The sequence below is a fragment of the Rhamphochromis longiceps genome, linkage group LG2, assembly GCF_057381845.1.
Source record: "Rhamphochromis longiceps isolate RC_006_pf linkage group LG2, R_longiceps_female_GT1.1, whole genome shotgun sequence".
In the NCBI taxonomy this organism is placed as follows: Eukaryota; Metazoa; Chordata; class Actinopteri; order Cichliformes; family Cichlidae; genus Rhamphochromis; species Rhamphochromis longiceps.
The window spans coordinates 24277791-24299443 of record NC_140558.1 but is presented as its reverse complement, the minus strand read 5'-3'; the positions used below and the strand labels follow the sequence as shown (position 1 = coordinate 24299443).

The 21653-nt window shown below is 40.5% G+C and overlaps 1 protein-coding gene across 4 annotated transcripts in view; it reads right to left on the bottom strand.

The window, feature by feature from the left end:
* The window catches only part of LOC146677217 (mitogen-activated protein kinase kinase kinase kinase 4), a 60661-nt gene extending 53443 nt beyond the window's left edge, over nt 1-7218 (bottom strand). For all 4 annotated transcript variants that reach the window (XM_085419398.1, XM_085419410.1, XM_085419421.1 and 1 more), the window contains exons 1-2: nt 7037-7218; nt 5963-6028 (exon numbers count right to left, since the gene is read on the bottom strand). In XM_085419398.1, the coding sequence (XP_085275524.1) occupies nt 5963-6028; nt 7037-7093 (123 nt within the window). In that variant the 5' untranslated portion in view covers nt 7094-7218. The remainder of the gene's footprint in view (nt 1-5962; nt 6029-7036) is intronic.
* Nucleotides 7219-21653: the final 14435 nt, after the last annotated feature.

Genomic DNA, 21653 nt, shown 5'->3' with positions numbered 1-21653 from the left:
AGCTGAGGGAATACAAATTCAAATTGTCGGAACAGGTTTGCTCGTTTCTTGGATTCATTTGGTGATTTATTAAATGTATAACTGTTATTCTAATCTGCTGCTGAGTCTCTTACACTTTTCTTTATGCTGTATATTTTCACGTCTCTGGAATAGTTGGCAGTTAGATAGTCAGCTGGGAAACTTTGTGTTAACTCATGGAGCTGAGGATATCGTGGATATGCTGACCTCGCTGCGTGGTGTACAGAGCGAGGTCAGCATGATTAATATTCACAATAAAAATATTAGCCGAACATCATGAAGTCTGTATGTGTTTCATAGTGTCGAACAACCTTTGTACAGTTAAAGCCAGCAGTTACTACATGACGGAAACACCAACGTTATCTCTTTTATGTGTTTATACACAGGTCACGCTGATTACTGAACAAAAACCCAAAGATCAGATGTTAAACAGATTTATTTGCTCTCTCTCCTCCTTAAACATGTTTTTAATGTTAGTTATAATTCAGAATTGGCGACTGAAACACGTAGGACACATAAGAACATCAGGAAATAAAACACCGATAAATATAACCTCAGTAAAAGAAGTCAGCGGGGGTTACTACAGCTGTGTACCGGGGCCTGCGCTTTGTCGGTGGGATTGCTTGCGAGGCGAGCGGGTCTATCCCACGCTTTGCCGTGAGACTGGGCAGACATCTCCGAAATCATCGAAACACTTTTGCAAAGAGGCTGTATCTTGACAAACCGACCAGACACATGAAGATTAAACCACTACATTCTCGGCTAAAAAAATATTAAAACGGTATTTGGTAACACACAAACAGGGTTTTTCAAAGCTCAGTTCTGTTAGCTTCCACATGCCGGTTGTTGTGTGCTAGAAACAATGGCCACCAGGCCAAAGCAATGGTTTTGACTCGATCAGCGTTAACCCCGCCCCCTGAGTTTGATGGGTGAGGCTGACAGATAAAATTATTTCATGATGAGAGCCAGGCGTCAGGACTGCCAAAATGAAATAAATAAATATATCATTAAATAATTAATTAAATGTGTCAATAATTAATGAAATGTGTCAATAATTAATTAAAATGTGAAATACATAAATAATTAATTAAATGTGTCAATAATTAATTAATTACATGTGTCAATAATTAATTAAAATGTGAAATACATAAATAATTAATTAAATGTGTCAATAATTAATTAATTACATGTGTCATAACTATTTATTTAATTAATTAATTCCAATTTTAATTAATTATTGCCACATTTAATTAATTATTTAATGGTGTATTTAATTAATTCATTATGGCAGTCCTGGCGTTCCATAATAAAGAAGCATTAGGTGACTACATTTTTAATGTAAGGAAGCTCTTAGTTGTGTGGCAGCAGAAAGTGTTGAGCTGGGGGAAGGAGTCAGTCTGTGCTGTCAACGCAGACTGACAGTTGATCAGTCTGTGAATGTCCAAGTCCACATTTGGACATGATTTTGGTCAGCAGATCTCCTCATGAGCAACACAGGAATGATGATATGTGAATAACAGAAAGGGAAGCAATGCAACTGAAACTTGAAAGAGGAAGTGCAAGTGATTCAGTCAGAGTGGTACTACAGCCAGCTGTTGTATGGTTTCAACACCGAGTCAAAGTTTGCACAGATGCTCGAGTGAAACTTTCTTTGACCCATCACAAATGTAATTCACATTCATTTACGGATCAATTTACATTGATATTCTTGATTTTTGTTATTCATGTGATTACCACAACTCAGCCACACAGGTCAGTGACACACAAATAGTTAAAAAAAAAAATTCCAACTGCTGTAAATTAGTCACACTAATTATCATAGTGGCATCATTGTAAATTATAAAGCTACAATATTGTGCTTAAGATACTGCAGTCACTTTAGTCAGTGTTACTAAGGAAAATTGTGTTGCGTCAGCAGTGCTCAGAGGTCTGTGCTTTAGTAGAGTTTGGCTTTTTCACAGTGTGACACACACACATACCCACACACACACAGATGACTCTATAGCAGTGGCTCGCAGAAGGGAAGTTCCTTTTGCAAACAGGGAAACGCCCTGTGCGTGTGTGTGTGTGTGAATGATGTGTATATGGTGAATAAGACAAGCACGCACCATGCACTACGAATGTCCAACACAGCATTTTAATATATTTATGTGCATGTGTCACCCATTTCTTCTGTCGAGCACCTCCTTGCTTCTAAGCAATAAAACTTCTGCAGTCTCTTTACATTTTCTTTCGTTTTTTTATATTTTAAGACGGGGCAAATTATCAAAGATGTACAGTAAAATGTTTAAATCTGTATCTGCATTTATACTGTGGGAACTTGGGTCGCTGCAAGGTATTGTTCTTTGATGTGCCAAAAACTGTCAGGGTGCACTGTGCAGCACGGTGTCAGATTTAATTATATGGAATAACCACTCTTACTATTATTTGTATCGTGCAAATGGGTTTCATCTTTTAATTTTCAAACATCTCGAAATCTACACTTATAAGTGAACACACTGGACTTTTTATATTGGTGTACTGGTTTATTGAATCTGTTATCACTAAGTTCTCTAATTGTCACGTCCTTAGATGAGGTTGAACACAAAAGCACTAAAGCTTCTTTGATTCCCTGAGTAGTTCCTGGCGTCTGTTTCTGGGGTAATTTTGAAGAAAAGCCCTGATTGTCTCCAGGCCTCTCTGCTCTCCATGCCGTCTAATTGTGTCTGTCTTTGCATGTCAGAAAATCCCATCTGCTGACCAGGAGGCTCTTCCACTCAATTAAGATGAAAATGAGGATAATTTGGGCACACTTTGCTCCGGTGTCTGTTCCAGTGGACACTGGGGTTTGACACGGGATCAGATGTCTAACTGACAATTGCTGGATCAAAAATCAAATGTGTACATGAGTCATGGGAAAATTTCATAATCACTACAATCAATTCCTGATGCACATCAACTCTGAGGCCTCAATTTAGAGCAGAACTGATTGGGAACATAACCTAAGTTGGAATACAAACATTTTCACCAAGCAGAGGATCACTGTGACTGACAGCAACAGCAACCTGCACATAAAAAAAAACAAAAAACAAAACACCATCCTGGTGGATCCTGTTCCACCTTCATCTTCTGCCTCTCCCTTTTGGCAGTACTTATTGTAGGATTCTTCACATCCTATCACAGCTAACATGCCCTCATTTAGTTTTCCTTCTATACAGATCAACTGCTTCACTAGTTACATTTGTTCCAACACTGATTGCATTTCTGTCTCCAAAAACATTTCCTTTCAGGTAGACAGGAATGGTCTCTCAGATCACGTGAATACACGTAAATCAGTGAGTGTAAGTATGAGATTTCTTGACTTGAATCCACATGAGGATTGAGGAGGTATATTCACACTGGGTGAGGTGATGCAATATGCCTCCTGCATGCTCAGGTAGCACCTCGAATGGGGAATCTGCAGTTGCAAGCAGGCACCATCTCCTGCTGTGTGCTACGTGTAACAAAGGGCAACTTCAGGCAATGCTTGCACCAGATTCTCCTGCCACTGCTCAGTGTTCACGTGTGAAATTAGTAATGCACGACATTTGTCTTTTAAAAGTAAGAATCGCTGTATTGCAATAGCAGTTTCACTGTGGGTAACGGTAATTGCTGTATGATTATTGTACTCACAGATTTTCTTCCTATTAAATAGAAGAGACCTTCAGCACAACCATGTGCAGCTCATACGGCATTGTGTGATTGTTAGTTTTATACCTCTAATACTACCTTAAATGATCTGAATTAAAATTACCGGTATAATGGTGGCATTTTAATCCGTGGTGCTCACCTTTAGGTAATCAAAGTTTCTTATTCATCCAACAATACTACACACCTATCATTCAATGCAGAGGCATGAAGAAATAAACAAAGGAAGAGCCCAGATGCAATGTCAGCACTCACATCAATCCACAAGTGTTTTTGTACGGGGTGAGGAGAGCGTGTGTGCAGTGCCAGTTATTGTTCTCCAGGCCATGCTGCATTCATGGTTTCCCAGGTTGAGGCTCACTCTCATTATAAGACCGTGTACATGGGAAACCAGATTTGCTCAGCCTCATTAAGGTCTGATTGATTGCCTGTTAGAGCTACACACCATCATTATTACTTTACCTATAGCGAGGCTTTTAAACCACAGCAGAGTGCTGGCAGACTGCGGCTCCATTATTTGTACTGATGCAGGCAGAAAAATGCCCCAAATAACATTTCTTTAAGAAAGTTAAAAACACATAGAGGGCCAGCCAATTAACTTTTTAAACTATTCTACACAAGTAATTTTTCAAGCAGGGTCAAGCATCATTAGAGAATACAGTACACAGAAAGAAAAAGGTATCAGACATGGTACCGCCTTCAGTCATTAAAATCACTGCTGTGATTCAGCTCACAGTTTATCAGTTTTTGTTTTTCTTCCCTTGTTAATGCTCTACTAAATGTTACTCACATTTGTTAATGCTTTAGCCCTGAAAAAAAAAACTTTACCAAGCATGAAATTTGTGATTTTCCTCCCCGGTTTGAAAGAACCCTGTAAGGCCTGACTGTCCTGTGCATCGCTTGCAACATATCCTCTTTCAGGAAATCAAATGGCACACACACCCTACTTTCTGTGTCACCTAATCCCACGAAGACATGGACAACTCTGAGAACGCATCATTGGCTATGTGCATCCTTCAGCCCTTAACTTTTAACCTCTTCCTTAAATAAACCTGTTACTTTAAAACTTTTGGGAGAACCTAAAGCCTGCTTCTTCCAAAACAGTTACACTTGTTGTACATGTATCCTGCCCTTCATGTACAACATTGTTCCTTTTCCATAATTCACAGTGGAATAAAAAAAAAAAAATGTTGTTTCAAACATCTGTCCACACAGTCTCTCGTCCCATATCCACACACCAACCCAGTGGTTCTGGATCACACCTGCTAGTTCTTGGCGAGCTCTGTGTAGTAGTCTCCGCCTGCTACAGGTTTTCTAGCTCACAGTGGATCTTTAAAACTGGCAACTGCAGTTATTATTCTAGAGCAAGTAAGTGGAGCTGGAGTTCATCTTACCACTCTGGAGAAGCATCAGAATGATGCTGAGAACAGCCTCCACAATAATCTGTCAGCTAAGCTCACTGGTGAGGAAACAAGACATAGGACTGAAGTTGGAGCGAGCTGACTGGTGTTATTCTCCTAGATTGATGACAACAAAACAATAAAAATCTACCCAGCTCCTACCACACAAGGTCTAAGTAGTGGAAACACTGCTTATGTCTAATCTGAAATCATGCAAACATTTCTGTTTGTTATAGGGCAGGTAGATAGGCATTCATGACTTGACCCCTCCTAAACGGCCTCAACCACAATAATTTTTCACCCAGGAAGCTCTCAGTTGCTCAAAGATGAAACTAACCCACAAAGGTGTAGCAAACAGTGCAGCTGGTAAAGCATCAGCTTTAGTGGTTTAGCAAACTCGTGTGAAAATAGGGCACAACCAGCTGCAGGAGCCTAAATAACACTAAACACCTTCTACAACCACAAACCACTCACTCACACATATATAAACAGATACTGCGATAAGGAAGTGAGCCCCACCCAGGGCCTTTAAAAGATGCTCTAGTTGCACGTGTGTGTGTGTGTGTGTGTGTGTGTGTGTGTGTGTGTGCTAAAGGATATTTCAGTAAACAAAAGTATCTTTTTTCCCCTCCTAATTAACTGGAAGTAGCTGTTGCAACTTTTACCAGAAATGACGTTTTACAACCGTAACACCATGAGTCTGCAATGCCAACAGCTGCTACATGTTTAGCTTCGCATTAGCTTGTAAGGTAAAGACGACAACAGGAAGCTACTATTGCTGCCATTTAAACAATGTTTAGATTTAAAGCACTACATATGATACTTTCATGTGTCTGTTGATGTTACAATGTGCAGCAACGCATCACGGCAGTACTCACCTTGTACACCTGACCGTAGGTCCCATTGCCAACTACTTCAACTAGCTCAAAGATCCCAGCTGGATCCTAAAAAAATACAAATAAATAAATTGTTATTAAAAATAACAGCAACATGCTGAGAAATCCAAGCATGTTTGTTCTCGAGTGAAGCAACATAGTGTATAGGAAATGCGACATTGCAGCAAAGTCAAAATGCAACAGGCTAGTGCCAAGAAAAACTATGACAAACAGTTTCATTGCTCAGAGCTGAGGGTACAACTCAAAGTTATGCTTGGATGGGGACTGAAGAAGTGGGACTGCAAATGTAGATGAGAGTTTGAGCTGAAGATGAGACTGCACCAATTTGTATCAGAACAAAATCAGTTTGGCTGTTAGTGGAGGATGGTGCGTTAATTTTACAGTTTGATGAAAGCTGTAAAACACTTAAGTTACATTTCTTTGTTTCCCTACGCAAAAATGAGGAATAAATACAGAACAAAAACAGAACAGTGACACTGGCTAAATACGGCTTATGTTTAGGTCACGGCCTGAGTGGCTACAGAAACATCATCACACCTAATGTCATATCAAATATTTGTAGTCACACAGGCAAACGACTAAGCAGCATGAGGCCACAATAAAGTAGCAACTAAACATTACAGTTGGGAAAAAACACGCTGTGCGCTACTTGGACTGCATCTTAAACATTAAACAAACTCTGTTTATTTCAGTGGTCACTTGTTGCATTGTTGCACACTAACTTTTCGGCAAGTCTACACCGGGAGAAACCTTGTGTAAACAGTGCAGCTTGTAAAGTTGACACCAAACAGGACACAGAGCAGACAGGAGGCACCGTGGCACACGACACGCTATATTTACACGCCAAGTTAAAGCACACTGAGTTTGTGTAACAGTGAAGAATAGTAGCGAGTACCGACCGTTAGACGAGGCACAAAAACCAATCACTGTTTGATTACTCAGCTGCAGCTTGAAAGCACCGTTAAATTTTCAAGCAACACCCACCACATCCCACACTGTTTAACATTACCTTTTATATGTATATACAGAAAAAAGAAGCAAGGTTTCTTTACTTACTCTCAAAGCAGCGAGGTCTATGCTGTCCAAACTTCGCGTGGTGTTTTCTCTCGACATTGCTGTCAGAAACTTTGTCAGTATGTTGATATGTGTAAACAAGACATGGACGGTCAGAGTTTGTCTCCCAACGCTACGCACTAACGGGCTTTTCTCTAGTCGGGTCCATTCTGAAGTTTAGCTTCACCAAGCTAGTCGCCGAAAACACGCAACATCCGGCTGCACCTTTCAGAATAAGTGTCTTTCTTATTCTGTCTTTCCAGACTGCGATTTTTCTTTGTGTAAAGTCTTTATTGTTACTTTTTGAGACAGATAAAACATATCATAGATATGTTATGAATATATCTTATTTACAATATACTAAATTTATAGCAATTTATATTTCAGTATATGGCATAAATCTTACTCTGACAACCATGACGTTTTTGTGGTTATACACTGTCGCAATGTTGCCAGCACCATTTAGTTTTTCTACCGAGGAGGGTTTTTGTTTTTTGTGTGTTTTTTTGTTTTAATCTAAAGAACGGCAGAGTAAAAAAGTCACTCAACAAGACCTTGTCTGTGAGAAGGAACTTTTGCTTACACTCACAGTTTTTAAATAAATACATACATACCTACTCTATACTACTCTACTCTTTACTCTAAGGGACACGGTGAGTTTGCTGCATATTATTATTCATTTTGCTATACAGATTAGGATGTAATGCATTAGTAGGTTAACTCACACTTGAACCTTGAAAGTTTGATACAACTAGCAGTAGCTCTGTTGCTAGTAGCAACAGACCATTTCCATAGCACGTACTTTAAGATGTAATTATGAGAGTAGCACATTTGTAAGTAATAATTCTAATTAATACCAAGTAATTTGATTTCTTAATGCTGCTACAGAAATGGGAAAACTGGTAAGGAATGTGTCTTTAAAGTATATGCAGCAGGTTTTCCATGGATGAGGGTGGTGATCCTTATACACCTGAATGGCTGATTTACCACACAGTGTCATGACTAAAGACTCAACCTGTGATTAACAAATGCCGTTATAATAAAGCCTAAATTAACATGTAGTGTAATGTAATGTATCCACATTTCTATGTCAAGACCTACTGTCCAATTTAAGGTTCTAGTGAAAAAACCTAGGTTCATAATTGGTATAGGTAAAATAGGATTAAATAATATATCATAAAATATTCTTTTTAGTTCATTGCTATTCATACATAAGTGTATGAAATGCAAAAATCAAATTTGGGCTTTTGATTCAATTTCCCTTTAATAATACTAATGACAAACTAAAAAAAAAAAGGTAAATATGTGATGGGTGCATTTGCCTTAAAAGAAAATGATGAAAACAATTCGTCTGCTGTTGTTACACAATAAAAAATATTGTACAGTATCGCACAAACCTTTTGACCCAAACCTCATTTCTTTATATTTTTGTTTGGAAAATGAGCCATAAATGTAGTGTTTTATTAAAACGTGTGCAAAAAATGCACAAACAGGATATAAGTAACTCTAACAAGTAACTACAATTACTCTCTTAAGCTACTTCAGCACTGGCAGTGAATAAAAACCTCTAGCGTCTTCAAGGAATTACGTGCAACTGCTGCTAGGCAATGTGGGTAAACCTTCACCATGTGCAGGTAAGCAGCTGTCAGCTTCAAAGCCGCGGGTGAGGAGCGAATCGCTTCCAGTGTGGATTCAGCTTCATGCAAACTTGTCATTTCTTTAAAAAGTACAAATGAAGCTGTTGCAAATCAGACACTTTCCAGATGGAGTTGCACGGTGGATCAAAACGACATTTTTTGTAGTTTTCATCGGTTTTGACAAGATGCCCAACAACCACTGACTGAAATGCCACCCCAAACCATGAGAGCCAACACTGTGGTTTACAGATGGCTCCTGATCTCCTTCCATACATAAGAACAACAGTTTTACATAAATATTTCAAATTAGGAACCACCACTTAGTTAGCTGTTGATACATATTTTCAGTCATTACTTGTGTCATTTGGCATACCTTACTTTTCTGATGAGGCTTTGGTGAAGGTAGTGAGTTTCTTAGAGTTTGTGACACATCACGATGCTAAGCTCTCAGCTATCAGCAGTTCTTTGGAATCGCCTTGCTGCTACGTTACTACTATAACTGCTGCTATCAAACTGTGTCATCTTTGGTACTTTTCATAGTTTTAGCTAAAGAAATGGCTGTTGCACTTTTTATTACAGCTTAGTAACAATGTGACAATAGTGGCATAACAAAGAGGAAAAAGAGGCAAGAAAACAGTAACAATATAAAACAGCATTAGCTTCAGATATAAAGAAATTAAGGGTGGCTCAAGACTTGTGCACAGTTCTATATGCTTAAATATGAGTGCTGAGGATGATTCATCACAAAAAATGTATCCCTGAACTCTATTTAGTTAATTAACACACATAATTGTTTTTTAAGTGTAAAGTGTATTGGAGGAATTGTGCTTTACATTTTAGTCTCTTGACCGAAGCAGCGATTGAGTCAGGATGGTGAAATAAGGGTCATTACTTGGTGGGACACAGTCACTGTGTATGTGTATGTGCTGGGGAGAAACAGAAAGACTACGCTAGACTTCTGTGTAAAAGAATGAGAGATGGCAAGTGACTCTCTTGCTCCCTCTGTGCTGTGCGCTTGTGTGTTTCGGTGAATGTGACAAATTAAGGAGTTAGAGAAGGGGGAGGGAGTGGATGGCTGCGAGTGTGTAATGTGTGTGTCGCAGTGAAGAATGGTTTCTCTGTGGTTTCACACAGTGGCCCTCTTCATGCCAGGGTCAGCTGCCTGCACGGGCACACACACACACACACACACACACACACACACACACACACACACACGCACACACACACACACACACACACACACACACACACACACACACACACACAGATTTCTGGACGTGCATCCAACTTAAACAAGACATTCTGTGAAACAACTGAATAAGAAAATTCCTGAGTGATAGAGGCTGATTGTCTGTCTCTCTCTTCTGTGTGTGTCTGTGTTGCTGCATATTTGAAAACAGTTAACATATTTGCTATAATATGTCAACATACTGTGATCAGCGGCTATTTCTATCTATTTCTTATCTGCTCATGCAAGAACACATTCCAAGAAGGCAGAGTAAAGGCTTATTAAAGGTTTATTTTATGCCTTAGTTTGGGCTGTATCTATGACTTATTTTTATTTGAGATTATTCTACTTGTGATAATTTATTTATTTTTGCATGTAAGAAAATGTTTTCTTTAAAAAAGTAAGATTTTTTTTAATGGCATGTAATTACAATGATATTTTATGCAGTTAATGATTAACAGCATTTCATTTTCAACCAAACGACAGTTCAGCTCAGGCTGTACACTGTGCACGTGGATAATCAATGACTGTCGGGATGGGAGCTACTGGCACACCACTGTGTCCTTTCTGTTTAGAACCAGTGAACATATTTTCATTGCTTTTTTCTTCTTTAGTTTCTGTTGCACGTTTGGATGAGCAATGGCAAAGGAATCAATCATATGAACTTATGGGCTTTATAAGACCTGGTCATTGGGAGCAAAAGTCTGCAATATATGATCAACTTTGTATCAATGCTTGTGTTCTCTCTTACATTACATTCTGATCTGAAGCTGTGGAGAATGATATAAAACCTTGCATGTATTCAGATAAATTAGTGCGATACACATCATTTCATTTTTTACCTTTTTCTTTAATACAATACCAGCTGTAAGATTTAAATGCACTTCCTGAAGCATGTAATATGTTACATTGCTTGTTACTTTACTTTATGTGTTACTGCTGAACACGACATGAGATTTCTGTTGCCTGGTCCTTTGAGGCAGAGCAGTTTGTCTCTCGAGAGACAAGAGTGTTATTAAAATATAAAGAAAAACTTTAAACAAATGTTTTCAAAGAAAAACAGAAATTTGAGTTTAAGTGACGCTTACATTTGTTACAGTGTTCCTGATTGAAATTCAGATTTCGGTGCCTCAGTTGCGACATCTGCAGGCAAAAGCAGGCAGAGCAGTCGTTGTGAGTGTGGGTGACAGAAACGTGTGTTGAGAGGACAGCAGCAAGTCGGCCCAATATCCTTAATGTTATTTTAATGCATCTCAGCTTTTTTCTACTTGTCTGATATTGCCCAGGACACGTACGATGATTCTTTAACCCTTATGCCCACCTCAGGCATGTGTGATAGCCTGAGGTGTGGATTTTTGCAGGAAATCTTTTTTTTAAAATTTTGAGATTTTTTAAATTTTGAGATATTTGAAAGAACGGCTGAGTAAAAACGATTTTTGAACAATTTTTGAAATTGTTTTCAGGATTTTAACCCTTTAAATGCCAGATTAAACATCTGAAGCATTTATTGAAATAAATCACAAAAAACTCAATATTTTCCCAATAAAATGATACGAATGATTCATAATGTTAAATATAGAGAACATACAAATAAATTATTTATAAAATCGAAATTATTAAAATTAGGAGATTTAGTGAAATTCCGGACACTATTAATTATGTTTAAGGCTAAAAATAATATTTTGCCCTTTAAGTTACAAAGAGTATTTTTATTGTGCTCAAGGGGAGAAGATAGCAGAAGGAAATTTTATTTTAAGCATCAGTTAGCTAGGACTACACAAAGATTAATGAGTCCAACAGTTAGGGGTATACGACTGTGGAACTCACTTCATTATAATTTAAAGAATTGTATAAATTTACATTGTTTTAAAAAGTGTTACATGCTTAAAACGATAACTCAATATGAAGAATGTGAATGAAATTGGAGTTCATTGAAAAAGGATCCATTATAATTTTTTGTTTTATTTATTTTAATTTTACTTTTCTCCTCGTTACTATGTGGAGCATTCTGATTGTAAATTTGTCGTTTGGTTGGGTTAGGACCGGAGATAAATGTTAATGTTAGTTTGTTCCCTGATTTTTGGTGCCCACTTGTAATATAAATTGGATTGCAGATAGGGGGCGGGGTTTAATAAGAATATTTTCTTCTTCCTGCTCCTTTTCACACATGGTTGTAGTGCTTTTTGATAGAAAGTGTGGTTGGTTTGTTTGAATAGTTGTACCAAGTGTGAAATAAATGAAATGAAATAACAATAAATGCTGTGGGAGTGGGACATTGGTAGAGTCTTGGACAACAAAATTGATTTGATTGCATTATTATTTTTTGTGTAGTGCCTCTCGACAAATATTTTTATTGAAAAAAGAAAAGAACACAGTACTTGCATTTACTGAAATACAATTAACCTTTCTTCATTTTCCTAAGTAAATATACTTATGTATAAAAGAAACAACTAAACAAAAACACACTCTGAAACAAAGAACAACTCCATTACAAGTGGAAAACATGAAGACATTCCCCAGTCTTCCCTGGAGTGGATGTCTCGGCAAAGGTCAGACTGTTAGGAGCCGGGTTATGGCTGCCCGGTGTTTTTGTTTGTGTGTTTCCTTTTTTGGCATAGGTAGGCGGGGCGGTTGTTCAATGAACCTGGCACACCTGTTACCTGTCAAACGCTTTCTTCTGAAGCGTTCTTCAGGAGCTGCCTGACAGAGGACTAGTGTCGGAGTATTGACTTTTCTGGAGTGCCTGAAGATCTGCCAGCCTGCCTACTGGAACCTGTAGATTATTTTCGCTGGTGACTGTACGGAGTTTTGTTTCCTCCCCTGGACTCTCATCTCTCGGTTTCTCCGGGTCGCCTTGTTTGGTTTGTTTCCCTTCTGGAGGTTTTTGGCAAACAGTACCAAGTAACCTCTCCAACTCTCGGTAAAGTCTCTTTTATGCTTTTCTCGGTTTTGGGCAAGACCCTCCTAATTCTCCTGCTCCTTCTCCCTTAGATCGAGTGCCCTACCAGTTTGCGTCTCCTTACCTGCACGTCCCAGGCTTGGCGTCTCCATTCACATTTTATTGTATATACACTGTCCTTGAAAATTCATCTCCTTCACTGTAAATAAATTGTTTCACCGCAACTCTGTGCCTCTGTGAGTTCTGCTTCCTGAGTCCACCGGTATTTTTCATAACACAGACGGTGCAATGCTCAGAGAAACTGCAGAAAACTCAAATGTGACATCTCAAACACCTCAGTTAGCATGTTACGCGTTAAAGTTCACGACTGTACAATTAGACAAAGAATGAACAAGTATGACATGTTTGGAAGGTTTCCCAGGCAGCACAGCTTAGCTTTGCAAAGTTGAATCTGAACAAAACACAAGGTATCTGGAACAATGTCCTGTGGACAGATGAAACCAAAGTGAAGGTGTTTGACCATAATGCACAACGCCACCTGACAACAACTAAACACAGAATATCAGCACTAACACCTCATATCAACTGTCAAACATGATGGTGGAGCTTGTACGGCAGCTGCAGGCCTTGCGGTCGACCCTGAACGTCTCTGTATACAAAAATATTCTAGAGTCAACTAAGAGGCTGTCTGTCCAGAACCTGGAGCTTGGTTGAAATTGGGTCAGGACAATTAACCCAAGCATACCACCAACAGAATGGCAGAAAAATTATATAATCAATGTGTTGCAATGAACCAGTCAAAGCTAATTATTAAAATACTGTGGAGGGACAATAAAAGAGCTGTGCATAATCAAATGCACACCAACCTCCAATAACCTGAAGCAATAACCTGACCTCTTCACTAAAGTCAAAAATAGGTGGATTAAGCTTCATTCAGACAGTAGTCTTTGTGCAGTGTAGTATCATAACTGTAGCATGGATGAGGAAGATTAAGAGTGCAAACTTTTCACAAAAGTGTCATTTTACAGAAGCAGCATTTCTGTCAAATATAACTTACACAGCGTTATCTCTACATCTGTGCTGTTTCAAAGGCACTTCCTTCATTTACCAATTATATACCGAGTATATGCTTTAGGCTCATTCCCTAAAACATACCCTACTTTAAAGCATGCCTAAAGCTTATGCTTAATTAAACCAGTCCATGACAGTTAAAATATAATGTGATTACAGTTGTCTGTTAGATACAAATGCAATACAATTACAGTAATGCCTTACTTTCCATTTGCCAGCCCTTAGATATATGTTAAGCAGCAGGCAAACAGAGGATGATTTGGTGAGGAAAAAAATGAAACCCGGTTTGTTTACCATCTATGGCGCAACCAAGCCACCGGGTCATCTCGGATTTTTTTACCAGGGACATGCAGTGTCTCAGATTTAGGGACTTGTGTATTAGTATAAATAGGAAGATAAAGGTCTAAATAACAGTAACACCCATGGAAACATGCATTTTTGATTGACACATCAGGTTTTAGCAGTTGAATCAGGACCAGGAGAGGAACTTTAGAAAGGCTCAGTCTTATTATATACCACTAAGGGCATCCTTTCATTATTTATGTGCACTATTTGAGATGATTGGATGGTGAGAATTTCATGGAAATATGACTTTAACATGTGGAAAATTGGCAACGTGTTCAATACTTATTTTAAAAAGTGTTTTAAATAACAAATTTCCTGGTAACTGAAATCATTTTTATGTTTTTTATTTTGTTTTACTCATTATCCATTTTCCCTTTGGATGAAGAAAATATATTTTCATGGTAAAAAAAAAAAAAAGAACTAACCTGTAAAGTCCTGAGCTTTTCATATCAGCCAGCACAAAATTAATGTCAACAGTTGTTACTGTGTCAAAAGATGAGAGAAGTGAGGGAACTCCAGCCAGAGTGTGAGGACGTGGACATGTGGAGACATGCAGCCCTGGAAAGTGAGGATAAGTAACTCTGAGACCTGCAAGTCAGGTTGGCTTGCCTCTGTATTAACTTGGAATAATGCTTATTTTCCCTGCTGGATCTTCCTGATTGCAGCTACCTGTGCTGGTTTTTAGTCTATATATCGTTCTACCACCACAGCCTTATAATAATATACAAGCACACACAGATACACAAGTTATTTGCATTTTTCAAAGACAGGAGTCTTAAGCCTTTGTGTATAGGATAATTTACTTTTTTTTTTTTTTTGCCTGTCCTCTTTGGCTCTTTTGCCATCAGAATTGTTGTCTAAAGGCGAAGAAAGATGCCCAACGGATTTACTTTACCAAATTGACCATCCCAGCCTTGCCGTAATGGTCCATTTGATTCACCTTTTATTGTTTATTTTATTTTCACTTGCTGAATACGGGACAGACTTGACTGGGGGAAAGAAGGGGAGAAAAAAAGAGGGAAAGAGAAACAGCTGAGAAGAGGGACGGGGGAGAAGGGCAAAAGACAAAAACCAACAGAATGGGCAGAGAAATAAAATGCATATATCTATCACCTGGATCACCTGTTGAGAAAGAAAAAAGAAAACAAGCAGAAGAAAACGAGAGCAATACAATAAACAACATCACAATGATCTATGGGAATATGACAGTAAATACTAAATATTAAACATTATTGTGCAGCACCTAAGATCGACAGCGCACAGTGTGCTTTGAGGTAGGAGCCAAAAAGGGTGTAGTTTGTGTGTGTGAGCAGCCGTGTGTACACCTGTGAGCATGGACGCGCTTGTTTTTAAAAGGTTCCTTCATGTAATGATCTGCTAGAGGGTGTGGGGGGGCCACTGCCCCGTCCACCAGGGCATGAAGCAGGTATGGAGGAGATCAAGACTCCAGACATCCAGAGGCCCCCAGAACACAAGAGACCAAGGAAGACCAACAGAGGGGCAGCCGCGCCACTGTCCCAGTAAGAGCTGAGGAGAGTCCCAGATGAGGGGTCACTCAGTAGCCGCGGAGCAGAAGCCAGGGGGAGTTGCAGTGACGTGCCCGTGAGCTCCGCCGGCAGCCAGCCGTGCCTGAGTGACCGAGCCCCAGGCCGAGAGGCCGGGGGCACCCCACCTCCGAAGTGGCCCGAGCGAGCCCCAGGCTCCAGGCCCCGATAAGGAGCCACCAAGGAGTGAGCCGGTGTGTACCTGGACGCCCATCCCTGGACACAAAGAACCGCCAACGCACCGATGTCTGAGGGCGTTTGCCACCGGCAGGGGAAGTGGTGGTGGGGGGAGATAGGCCTCCAAACCTTGGAGGGCCTGAGATGTCTCCAGAGAGGTGGCGTCTGATACCCAACCTGACATATAGACACAGACATACGGGCACACACAGACACAAACATCCATTCCCACCCTCATGCTCTCATATGCACTTACTCCACACTCAACCAACGTGGAGACAGACATAGAGATACACTGTACACACGATCACACTCCCCAAGCGTACTCTACGAACCGGGTCTAGGTACCTTTGCCCTTGGAGGGGGGAACTGCACCCAGACCCAGGTGGTGTTACCCTTTTCCCTGCGGTGGGGGGAGGCAGACCGCCCCGACTCCGCAGCAGCAGGGAGGCCCCACACTCCAGACCGCAGTCCTCCTCCCAGCCCCCCCGCTCCAGCAGGCCGCAGGGAACGGGGGTGAGAGAAGACTCCAAACCTCCCTCCGCCAGGCTCATATGTAGTGTTGATGCATGTGTGTTCTAAGGTGCATTTAAAACCCAGGAGGGCATGGAGCTACCTGCCAGAGAGCAGCAGGTAAGCGCATAGTCCCTCCTGCTAGCCCTCAATGTCTACGTGTATTTAAAATTGAGAGGTGGGCAACAACGCCAGGGGTGGGGTGTACACCCTGATGGTAATTTGGATTCCGTGTAGCGTGCCCACCCCCAAGATCCTATATGTATGTGTAATGAGAGTGTGAGTAATGTGAATGTCTAAGTTGTGAGATATAATTGAGGCAGAGGCAGCCAGAAGGGGACGGGGGGGGGGGGGGGGGGGGGGGGGCAGCCTCCTCTGCACCCTGGTGACCCTACTCCAAGGCCCTGCATGTGTGGGTGGTTGTGGTGGAGCGGGAAGAGGGAGGCAACTGGAGATGGGGAGGGAAGGAGGGGAGGGGCAAGTGACCCCTCCCTGGGGCCAGCTCCCCCGCTGACCCCAGTAGGCACCCCCATACTCCGCGACCCGCACTGGGCCAGCAGCGCCGCCTGGCCCCACAGAGCCCGGGACAGTCCACCCAACCCCACCACAAAGAAAACTGCACCCACCCCACCATCCACTCATCTTCCAGACTACATAAGACAATAGATAATTTACATTTTTAACCCTTCAAAATGTATGTTTTCATGTGTTTATTAAAAGTGAATCAATCAGTTAAACCAATCAAATAAATTTTTTACTCCAAACTACATTTTGTTCACTCAATTACCACAAGAGAGCGCCGTTTCTTCAAGAAGCATGGCTAACCAAGAAAACAACCCTACCGAGTACTCTGTACTGAGTACACAATATACAGGACACATATTTTCAGTTCATTACAAAGTAATTTGTTTCTATACTTTATAATAATTACATAAATATAAATTTATGGATTCCCATTCATTTCAAATGGCCCTTTTGACAGGAACACCACAGATGTAACAAGGTTGATTAAAACACTCAAAATTCAATTCAGTTCAATTCAATTCAATTCAATTCAAAGTGTTTATTGTCATATGCACAAAGGAAAAAACGTAATTTCTTTGTGCAATGAAATTCTTTCTTTGCTGCTACACACCAATGCCCAGTTAGGGAAGTCGGCATTGAGCCGAGCAAGCAAACACGTTTGCCTCGAGGGCACCATGATGAATGAGAGAGGTGATCATCACTTTTATATGTTTGAGTGCATAGTGTGGAGGATGCCATAAGGCCTTGAGGCAATTAGATGTAAAACACAATATTTATCAGCGTTTTAAATTGTAAATCAGTCAGATTTGACCTGACAGGAAGGTTGGAAAGAAGGAACTGACGGTCAGTCAGAAAATTGCTAAAACTTTAAATGTGTCCACCAATGCAGTCGCAAAAACCATCAAGTGCTATGAGGAAACTGGCTCACATGAGGACGACCCAGGAAAGGAAGACCAAGAGTCACCAAGAGGAAAAATTCATCTGAGTCACCAGCCTCAGAAATCTCAAGTTAACAGCAGCTCAGATTAGAGCCCAGATAAACAATGAGTCCGAATTTTGAGATCTTTGGTTCCACCTGCTGTGCCTTTGTGCAACACAGAAAAGGTGAAGATGGTCTCTACATGCATGGTTGCCACCATGAAGCACGGAGGAGGAGGTGTGATGCTGTGGGTGTGCTTCGCTGGTGACACTGTTGGAGATTTACTCCAAATTGAAAGCATCGTCATTCATTTTGGTCTTCATTTTGGGTGTCATGGTGTTATTAATAGGGGCAATCATGGCTCAAGAGTTGGGAGTTTGCCTTGTAATCGAAAGGTTGCCGGTTCGAGCCCCGGCTCGGACAGTCTCGGTCGTTGTGTCCTTGGGCGAGACACACCTCACCCGTTGCCTGCTGGTGGTGGTCAGAGGGCCCGGTGGCGCCAGAGTCCGGCAGCCTCGCCTCTGTCAGTGCGCCCCAGGGTGGCTGTGGCTACAATGTAGCTGCCATCACCAGTGTGTGAATGTGTGGGTGGATGACTGGATGTGTAAAGCGCTTTGGGGTCCTTATGGACAAATATAAAGTGCTATACAAATACAGACCATTTACCATTTATTTGCGTACAGACATACATACACACGTTCTCTCTCTCTCTCTCTCACACACACACCAGACAGAATGTGGTTGTGGTTTCCTGTACAGACATATGTCTAGTTGAAGAAGTCAGCAGATTGCCAAGCATATGAGGGGAAGTTGAAACTAACTCAAGTATTGTAATGATTAAGGAAAAAATAAAATTAATGTATTAGAACGGCAACATCAAAGTCTTGATTTCAATCCTGTAGTGAGGAAACTCACCACTCACACCAGCGTAACCATAGCTTGGCTCCTTGTAATAATCAACCAGACACACCCTTTTCTCCATGTTGTCAATTGGGATAAAGACTCTTTACCCCACCCGACAACAACTTTTTTGGCACTACTTTACATATTCTTAGAATTGAGATCTTTATGTCACTCCAAAGAACTAAACACTCCTACTGGTAAGTATTCATCGGTTGCACAATGAGGCTTTTTTTCTGCAGGAAACCTTACTAAATCAAGAGTCAGTGATTCATTTAAATACTGTCCTCCTGAAATGTTGTACTCTAAAATGTAAACTGCTACAAATACACATGTTATAAGGCCCCCTGTAAAAAATATCTGCTAATTAAATTATTTTAGTATTTCAGTAGTCTGTCGATTATTCTATGAGATCTTTGAATCATCAGATATTTTTTAAATGCTCTTATTCATGAGCAACAGTAAATGTTCAACAGAAGGCAAAAGAGAAGTCTTTTAAAATGAACTGCTCGTCGTTTATTATTTTAGAGACTGCAGTATTTGTAATTGTTTAACTGCATACATTAGTCTAAGAGAAATAAGCGGTTTTAGTGAATTTATTAAATAGATGTAATGTCGAAAACATAACTTTAAAAAGAGCTGCGTACACGCTGGTCGCGGCAGTGAGCCCAGAGAAAGACTACAGGCGAATTAACGTCGGAGCAAGTGGGCAGGACCCGAGTCAAACTTTTTTCAGCTTCCAGGTGAGCGACTACTGCGAGGAATAACGGTGATTGACATGTGACCTGGCGGTAAATACGTTAGAGGATTACCTAGGTAACCAGACCTCGGAACGCCCGCGAGCGGCCAGTCGTCGGTCAGAGTAGTCACTTACTTTCCTGTTTCGTTTGGTTTCTTATTCAACCTTTTCAAGACGTTGTTGCGCTAATGTTGTCTCCCAACGAGAGATTGTAATATGTGCATAAATTTAATTAAAGTATGAAAAAAAAAAAAGAGTAGTCACTTACAGCCGCTTACTCTGCGACACTGACGTGCAACGAGCAGTCGCTTTCAGTGCGCAGCTTAAGGCTTTAGTTGATATTAGTAGGAGGTTAAACAAATTCCGACAGCGTTATATCTACCGGATGAGTTCGATTTGGTGTGACAGTGGTCTGAGTGTGGGTGGGTGTGCGTGTGTTTAGAGGAGGATGTGGTAAATGCAAGAATCCTGAATTAATCAACTTTCTCAGATTTTAAGCTTTGACGCGATGTTTCCTGCTGCAGAAAACAGTCACTCTGATGGTGTAGATGTTAGTAATGAATGAATAATAATAAACAAATTCACTCTCCAACCCAAAGGCCCCAGGACAGCAGCTCGGGGGTTTGCCCCATGGATATATTTCAAATTTGCCGCAGCTGGCTTGAACACATTCTATCAGAATCTCTTATCAGGTTACCCCAACTTGACAGCCCTCGCAGCAAAACTGTTGTGCATGTTCGGAACCACGTATCTTTGTGAGCAAGTTTTCTCTGTAATGAGCATAAATAAAACAAAACTGCGCTCAAGGCTCACGCACAGGCACTCGAATCACATCCTGAATTTAGCTGCTGCTCAGGATGTGAAGCCTGATATTGATGAGCTGGTGAAAGCTAAAAGATGCCAGGTATCAGGAATCAAATAAACTATGCAACCCCACTGAAAGTGCTGCATGAGACACCCTGATGTAGTTCTGTGATCTGTGATATACTGCTGTGAATCACTAAAGCACTGTGTGTTTGTGTGTTCTTTGTCCTCAGAATTTTCAAATAACTTGAGATGTTTTATGATCAATAGCTATGTTGTGCCTGTACTATTTTGAACATACTGTCCACAGGCTCTAGATTTATTTTTATGTTGATCATATTAAAACAAAGAAAACAATCTGAAGTTGTTGTTTTTAAGTTATATATACAATGATTTTACCAGTCCGGCCCACTTGAGAATAGACTTTTCTCCATGTGGCCCCTGAACTAAAATGAATTTGACACCCTTGGTCGAGCACAATAGTGATGGGATTTCCGGCTCTTTTTAGAGAACCGGCTCTTTCGGCTCCGAACCGGCTCTTCAGGTTGTTTTGTTGCTTTAATTAATTTATTATTAACAAAAATATAAAATTATGCACAAAAGGAATTACTAATGCAAAAAAAAGTGGTTTCATTTATATATGTCTATATATAAATATTTATGGTGGCCCTTAGAGACAAAACAAGTACAAACTCCAAAACACATTTCTAGCCTGAACTGAACTTCCAAAACAGAGCTACCTAGATCAGCGGTCCCCAACCCCCGGGCCTCGGACCGGTACCGGTCCGTGAGTCGTTTGGTACCGGGCCGCAAGAGTAGAGGCTCAGGTGTGAAATGTATGGTTTTCAGGGTTTTTCATCGGTTTTCAGCGTCATTTTGTTATCGTTTTTATTGTTAACTCTGTTTTCCTGGGTCTTTTCATGTGTGTTATGAATAAATCTTCTTTTTTTCGGTACCGGTACTAGTTTTATTTTGTTGTATTTATCCGCGACACCTTAAAGGCCGGTCTGTGAAAATATTGTCGGGCATAAACCGGTTCATCGCGCAAAAACGGTCGGGGACCGCTGACCTAGATCACTTAAATTACACAATTGAAAGCATATGTGTGTTGTTTGTGTATTTATACACAAGCACTCATATATATTCAAATAATTAAAAAAAAAAAAGTTCATTTACCTGTTACGACACACCAAATCCGGTCGTTGGTACTTCCTGGCTTGTGTAGGCACTACGTAACAAAAGCTCAACACTGTCCCTAGCATCCTGGAGCACTTCTGTTGTCTTTTGTACGTGTTTTGGAGTTTTTACGTGCTTCT